A 7,904-nucleotide genomic window follows, 5' to 3' on the forward strand; every position below is an offset into this window, starting at 1 on the left:
ACACGATATTATCAATATACAAGATATTGATCACCTTTAGACACGATACTATCAATATACATGATATTGACCACATTGAAACTCTGCAATGATATCGACAAAAGTATTAAAATACATGAAAATTAAACACTGACAGAGAGAACTGTTCAAATTGTAACTTTATTTTTACATGATACAAATTGTTTGGCCTCCTGCCTCTTCACAATAAAAACCCATTTCCATTGCAGACTGACTCGTCTTCGTCATCATCATCATCATCATCCTCGAGGAGGTATTTACAGGCACATTTACACACTGTTGGCAAACTGTACAGTCGGTAGAAAAGCAGTCTGTGCTTCATCACATCTGATCCAGGAGTCATTTCATACAAACCCTTTAAAGTTTTTAATTCCCTTGTAGAAAAAACATTTCCGTAACAAATAGAGCTCGACCAATCAGAGCTGAGGATCTGTTTCATCACGTCCCAGAAGATTAAAAAACTGTACAGAGATTAGAAGGTCAAACTATGACTATGGCCACCATCATCAGTGACACGATTTTCATTTAAAAACAAAATCATCATCATCATCATCATCATCATCATCACACACATGCAAAATTCTAATCTGATCAGTGAACTATAACTACGGGTCAAACACAGGCTGCAAAAACAAGCAAGGCAAAAACACAGAGGAGAGATTAAAGATTCAGATCAAACAGAGATAATCTTTAGAAATATTAGAAGAAGAAAAGTACGGAAGAAAGATCATTCAACAAGCGTCTCAATTTATACCCAAATCTGTCATATTTCTATTGCATCAGCAGACAAAACCGCCGACAGGAAGTTAGTTAGTTATGTGCTGATGGGATAAATATCAGTAAGAGTCCATTTACACTGAAACACATACCAATCCAGGAAGTATCCTCTCAAGAGTCCAGGGGAGTCCAAGAAGTATCCTGTTCAGAGTCCAGGGGAGTCCAGGAAGTATCCTGTTCAGAGTCCAGGGGAGTCCAGGAAGTATCCTGTTCAGAGTCCAGGGGAGTCCAGGAAGTATCCTCTCAAGAGTCCAGGGGAGTCCAGGAAGTATCCTGTTCAGAGTCCAGGGGAGTCCAAGAAGTATCCTCTCAAGAGTCCAGGGGAGTCCAGGAAGTATCCTGTTCAGAGTCCAGGGGAGTCCAAGAAGTATCCTCTCAAGAGTCCAGGGGAGTCCAGGAAGTATCCTGTTCAGAGTCCAGGGGAGTCCAGGAAGTATCCTGTTCAGAGTCCAGGGGAGTCCAAGAAGTATCCTCTCAAGAGTCCAGGGGAGTCCAGGAAGTGTCCTGTTCAGAGTCCAGGGGAGTCCAGGAAGTATCCTGTTCAGAGTCCAGGGGAGTCCAAGAAGTATCCTCTCAAGATTTCCAGGGGAGTCCAAGAAGTATCCTCTCAAGAGTCCAGGGGAGTCCAGGAAGTAGCCTCTCAAGAGTCCAGGGGAGTCCAGGAAGTATCCTCTCAAGAGTCCAGGGGAGTCCAGGAAGTATCCTCTCAAGAGTCCAGGGGAGTCCAAGAAGTATCCTCTCAAGAGTCCAGGGGAGTCCAGGAAGTATCCTGTTCAGAGTCCAGGGGAGTACAGGAAGTATCCTGCAAAGAGTCCAGACGGTATCCTGTCCAGAGTCCAGGAGAGTCCAGAAGGTATCCTGTCCAGAGTCCAGGAGAGTCCAGATGGTATCCTGTCCAGAGTCCAGGAGAGTCCAGACGGTATCCTGTCCAGAGTCCAGGAGAGTCCAGAAGGTATCCTGTCCAGAGTCCAGGAGAGTCCAGACGGTATCCTGTCCAGAGTCCAGAAGGTATCCTGTCCAGAGTCCAGAAGGTATCCTGTCCAGAGTCCAGGAGAGTCCAGATGGTATCCTGTCCAGAGTCCAGGAGAGTCCAGACGGTATCCTGTCCAGAGTCCAGGAGAGTCCAGAAGGTATCCTGTCCAGAGTCCAGGAGAGTCCAAAAGGTATCCTGTCCAGAGTCCAGGAAGTATCCTGTCCCGACTGTTTGAACCCAGGTGGTTCCTCCACACTGCTGCTTAGTGGCCATTCCTCTCAGACAACCCACAAACAGCTCAAACAACAAACTGTTGCAGAGGAGAGACAGCTGACGTCTCGAGGCTGAACCCGAACCTTCAAGTCCTCGAACAGTTCCTTCATACTGTCAGTTATATTTAATGCGTCACATCCAGATGCAGGAAGGTGGATTCAAACAGTAAAACTGTAACACTCATAATATCTGAAGATCAAACCAGACGTTGCATGTGCTCAATAAAAACAACCTTTGTCTTTAAAAAATTGGTATTGCTTTCTTTTACATCCTAACATGTCAAGCTCAAGAGTCGAAGGGGAGGGGGGGGGGGGATCTCAACTCAGTCTAGTGAGTAAAAGAGCTGTGATTGTGTTGGTCAACCTAGCATAATGCTATGCTAGCTGGAAATACTCAGATGATTCAGTTGTTGTTTTCCCTCCCTGGTTCAATAAACATTTGAATGAATTTATCTTCCCATGATGCACTGGGACACATGGTCAATACGGCTGCCGTAAGAACAGACAGACAGCGCCATCTAGCTGTAGGCAGGAAGGCACAGCTGGAATAAATAGGTATAAATAGGACTTACAGTATGTACATGTAATAAGTTAGTAACTAGCACACACACACACACAAACACACACACACACACACAAACACACACACACACACACACGCAGAATGATTCTTGTTCCTGTTAGTCAACAGTTATCTGATTTCATATTTAAAAAAGGAGGATTTCTTTTTCTCCTCTCGTCATCCTCATTGGGAAGTCAGAAGCTGGACTAACTGTAACTGGTCTATGTAGTTCTGTAGTTCTATAGTTCTATAGTTCTGTAGTTCTGTAGTTCTGTAGTTCTATAGTTCTGTAGTTCTATAGTTCTGTAGTTCTATAGTTCTGTAGTTCTGTAGTTCTATAGTTCTGTAGTTCTGTAGTTCTATAGTTCTGTAGTTCTATAGTTCTATAGTTCTGTAGTTCTGTAGTTCTATAGTTCTATAGTTCTGTAGTTCTGTAGTTCTATAGTTCTATAGTTCTGTAGTTCTGTAGTTCTGTAGTTCTATAGTTCTGTAGTTCTATAGTTCTATAGTTCTGTAGTTCTGTAGTTCTGTAGTTCTATAGTTCTATAGTTCTGTAGTTCTATAGTTCTGTAGTTCTGTAGTTCTATAGTTCTGTAGTTCTGTAGTTCTGTAGTTCTATAGTTCTGTAGTTCTGTAGTTCTATAGTTCTGTAGTTCTGTAGTTCTGTAGTTCTATAGTTCTGTAGTTCTGTACTTTATACAGGAACACTTGTTTGCTGTGTGCTGATTGGCTGATTAGATAAATCCAGCACCTGTCAGAGGTCGTCAGGTCCATCCAACATGGACTGGCAGTAAAGCAGACCTGAATCCTTGCGAGTCGATCTGGACCTGGACCTGAGGAAGACTGACTGGGACCAGTGAGGGTCCTGAGGGGTTCAGGGGTCACCTGAAGAGCTCCAGGTTTGGGTCTCACTGAACTTGTGGTTACAAAACACTTGTTTCTGTTTATTGTGTTCAGCGAAATCTTTAAAGCTTCGAAGCTCCGGATGCAGAGTTGTGCTGGTTTCAGTAGGAAAAGCTCAAAACACTGTTGATAAAAATATACAGCATGTCTGAGATCAGCTGGCAAATAATCAATACACGTGATCAGTAGAGAAACTATTCTGCCTCCACACAGACAGCAGAACCACAGGGAACTCTGGGAAATGTAGTGCAAGGCAGCAGGTGATGATGAAGTCCTCTGATTGGTTCGATTGTCAGGTCGGTCTCACGGTTCAGGTTTAGTTTGAGTCTAAAGAACCGGGTTCTCCTGAGTCTGACTGTAAACACACACACACACACACACAGCAGGAAGACAATGTTAACAAGTGTCCAATGATTTCCAGAGTTCTGCAGATGTCCAACAGGAAGCTCGTCCCAGTGTCTTCATGGTCAGGGGTCAGAGGTCATCAGAGGTCAGTGACCTTGTTCTCCACCAGGGCGGCGACCTGCTGCAGCCGATAGGCCAACTGCATCTTCTGACCTGCGCTGTCCTCCTCCAGAGACATGATGATCTGACAGACAGGTGAGAGAGAGACAGGTGAGAGAGACAGACAGGTAAGAGAGAGACAGGTGAGAGAGAGAGACAGGTGAGAGAGAGACAGGTGAGAGAGACAGACAGGTGAGAGAGAGACAGAGAGGTGTGTGTGTGTTACCTGGTCATAATATTTGTTAATGTACTTGTAGAGTTCATGAAGAGCAACAAGACTGTTCATCTCTGAGGCAAAACTCTGCAGACAGAATACAAAAGTTATTGATGTGCATAAATATATACGTATTTATGTATATAGAATATATATATATACAAACAATAATACAAAATATATATATATATATATATACACACATATATATATATGTATATATATATATATATAAACATACATATATACATATACTGTATATATATATATATATATATATATATATATATATTTACATATTACACAGGGATACAGTTTACTGACCCCGGACAGTTCAGTCAGAGTGGAGTTCATCTCCTGATAACAGCCTGACGCAGAGCTGTGGATATCACTGTAATACCTGCGGACACACACACACACACGCACACACACGCACAAGCACACACACGCACACACACAAGCACACACACGCACACACACGCACACGCACACACGCACGCGCACGCACACGCACACACACACGCACACACAAGCACACACACAAGCACGCACACGCACACACACGCACACGCACACACACACGCACACACACACGCACACACACGCACACACACAAACACAAACACAATAATTTACAGTGTTGGTTAAGCTTGAAGGGAAGTGAGTACATTTCTATGGTAATTGAATTGCAGTGAGTGTGTTTCTATGGTAACTGAACTGCAGTGAGTGTGTTTCTATGGTAACTGAACTGCCGTAAGTGTGTTTCTATGGTAACTGAACTGCAGTGAGTGTGTTGCTATGGTAACTGAACTGCAGTGAATGTGTTTCTATGGTAACTGAACTGCCGTAAGTGTGTTTCTATGGTAACTGAACTGCAGTGAGTGTGTTGCTATGGTAACTGAACTGCAGTGAATGTGTTTCTATGGTAACTGAACTGCCGTAAGTGTGTTTCTATGGTAACTGAACTGCAGTGAGTGTGTTGCTATGGTAACTGAACTGCAGTGAGTGTGTTTCTATGGTAACTGAACTGCCGTAAGTGTGTTTCTATGGTAACTGAACTGCAGTGAATGTGTTGCTATGGTAACTGAACTGCAGTGAGTGTGTTTCTATGGTAACTGAACTGCCGTAAGTGTGTTTCTATGGTAACTGAACTGCAGTGAGTGTGTTGCTATGGTAACTGAACTGCAGTGAATGTGTTTCTATGGTAAGTGAACTGCCGTAAGTGTGTTTCTATGGTAACTGAACTGCAGTGAATGTGTTTCTATGGTAACTGAACTGCCGTGAGTGTTTCTATGGTAACTGAACTGCAGTATGTGCAGTATTGTACAAATACATGTATTTGTACTTGTACAAGTACATGTATTTGTACTTGTACAAGTACTTGTATTTGTACTTGCACAAGTACTTGTATTTGTACTTGCACAAGTACATGTATTTGTACTTGTACAAGTACAAGTACATGTACTTGTACAAGTACAAGTACTTGCACGTGTGTGTTGAATCCGACAGGAAGCTGTCTCACCTCTCCACCAGCTGTTTGTATCGGGGGATCTCTCTGGCGTACAGCAGCTTGTTGACAGGAGAATCCTGATTGGACAGAAAGTTACCATGACTACACCACATATACTATCACAGTAGAGCGACAGACAGACAGACAGGCAGACAGACAGGTCGTACCCGTCCCACTTTGTGCTCGGAGGTGGTGCAGGAGTCGATGAAGGTCTGAGCGATGACGGACAGGACGGCGTCGATGCTGTCGGTGATCTGAACATCCAAAACAAACTGAGGATTCTTCAGGATGTTCACCCAGAACCTGAGAGGGAGACTGCAGAGAGACAGACAGGTCAGAGGGACAGACATGTCAGAGAGAGAGAGACAGGTGTGCAGGTGTGTCTCTCACCTGTTGGTCTTCCAGATGTGGACGGTCTCGGGGTCGTCGATCCCGTGTTTCTCCGCCATGTCGTCCAGGAAGTCGAAGAAGAACCTGACCGCGATGGGAGGCGGCCGCTTCGTACTGAGGATGGCCACGAAGACGTCGTCCACGAACTTCTGCAGCGTCCCCTGCAGAGAGACAGACAGGCAGAGGGGCAGACGGGTAAGACGTACACGCGGGCGGAGAGAGAGAGCGACAGGTGGTGGTTGGCGTGTGTGGTACCTTCATGGACAGCAGGCGGGTCAGGTAGATCTCGGGGATGGCCTTGGCTCTCTCGCGCTCCCTCATGCTGCTCTTTCGGTGCTTCGGGATCTCGGGGTCCTCGCTGCTCTTCACCAGGTGCCACAGCCGGAGACCCTCGTCCTCCTCGCCCTCCAGCATCGGCGTCTCTGCAGACACACACAGGGGAGAACCCTCGTATCCGACACATGTGTGGGTTCCAAATGTTCTCCACGTCGTTCTCTCTGGCTTTTCAGATGCTGTAGATGTTTGATGTGATTCTGTGATCTTGTTCTGTTTTTTGATGTTCCCCGTGTTCCGCCACTTCTCTGTGAGTTCTAGATAATTTAGCGGCGTTGTGCTCTTACTCTCTCCAGTCTGGAAGACCTGGTTGACTCCACCGGAACTCTGAGAACGAGGAATCAGAGCGACTGTTGCTCCGTCTGGAACCTGAAGAACGAGAGTTTAATGTTTAGCTGATGGGTTCTAAACAGGGACAGAGAACATGAGGAGAACATGAGCACAGCATGAGGAGAACATGAGAACATGAGGAGAGCATGAGGACAGCATGAGGAGAACATGAGAACATGAAGAGAAACATGAGGAGAACATGAGGAGAACAAGAGGACAGCATGAGGAGAACATGAGAACATGAAGAGAACACAAGGACAGCATGAGGAGAACATGAGGACAGCATGAGGAGAACATGAAGAGAACATGAGGACAGCATGAGGAGAACATGAAGAGAACATGAGGAGAGCGTGAGGAGAACATGAAGAGAACATGAGGAGAGCAAGAGGAGAACATGAGAACATGAAGAGAACACAAGGACAGCATGAGGAGAACATGAAGAGAACACGAGGACAGCATGAAGAGAACATGAGGAGAGCGTGAGGAGAACATGAAGAGAAACATGAGAAGAACATGAGGTGAGCATGAGGAGAACAAGAGGAAAACATGAAGAGAACATGAGGAGAACATGAAGAGAACATGAGGAGAACATGAGGAGAGCAAGAGGAGAACATGAGGAGAACAAGAGGAGAACATCAAGAGAACATGAGAAGAGCATGAGAAGAACATGAGGAGAGCGTGAGGAGAACATGAGGAGAGCAAGAGGAGAAAATCAAGAGAACATGAGTAGAACATGAGGAGAACATGAGGAGAGCATGAGAAGAACATGAAGAGAACGTGAATAGAACATGAGGAGAACATCAAGAGAACATGAGTAGAACATGAGGAGAACATGAGGAGAGCAAGAGGAGAACATGAGGAGAGCAAGAGGAGAACATGAGGAGAACATGAGAGCATGATCAGAACATGAGAGTATGAGGAGAACACAAGGACAGCATGAGGAGAACATGAGGACAGCATGAGGAGAACATGAGGAGAACATGAGGACAGCAAGAGGAGAACATGAGGAGAACATGAGGAGAACATGAGAGCATGATCAGAACATGAGAGTATGAGGAGAACACAAGGACAGCATGAGGAGAACACAAGGACAGCATGAGGAGAACATGAGGAGAACA

The 7,904-nt window shown here is 45.1% G+C and overlaps 1 protein-coding gene across 3 annotated transcripts in view; it reads right to left on the minus strand.

Annotated features, from left to right (window-relative positions):
• Positions 1 to 140: 140 nt before the first annotated feature.
• The window catches only part of plxnb3 (plexin B3), a 63,293-nt gene continuing 55,529 nt past the window's right edge, over positions 141 to 7,904 (minus strand). For all 3 annotated transcript variants that reach the window (XM_034536307.1, XM_034536305.1, XM_034536306.1), the window contains 8 exons: positions 6,744 to 6,825; positions 6,379 to 6,545; positions 6,124 to 6,284; positions 5,901 to 6,048; positions 5,746 to 5,810; positions 4,548 to 4,623; positions 4,236 to 4,310; positions 141 to 4,094 (listed from right to left, as the gene is read on the minus strand). In XM_034536307.1, the coding sequence (XP_034392198.1) occupies positions 3,990 to 4,094; positions 4,236 to 4,310; positions 4,548 to 4,623; positions 5,746 to 5,810; positions 5,901 to 6,048; positions 6,124 to 6,284; positions 6,379 to 6,545; positions 6,744 to 6,825 (879 nt within the window). In that variant the 3' untranslated portion in view covers positions 141 to 3,989. The remainder of the gene's footprint in view (positions 4,095 to 4,235; positions 4,311 to 4,547; positions 4,624 to 5,745; positions 5,811 to 5,900; positions 6,049 to 6,123; positions 6,285 to 6,378; positions 6,546 to 6,743; positions 6,826 to 7,904) is intronic.

The sequence above is a fragment of the Cyclopterus lumpus genome, chromosome 7 (assembly GCF_009769545.1).
Source record: "Cyclopterus lumpus isolate fCycLum1 chromosome 7, fCycLum1.pri, whole genome shotgun sequence".
In the NCBI taxonomy this organism is placed as follows: domain Eukaryota; kingdom Metazoa; phylum Chordata; class Actinopteri; order Perciformes; family Cyclopteridae; genus Cyclopterus; species Cyclopterus lumpus.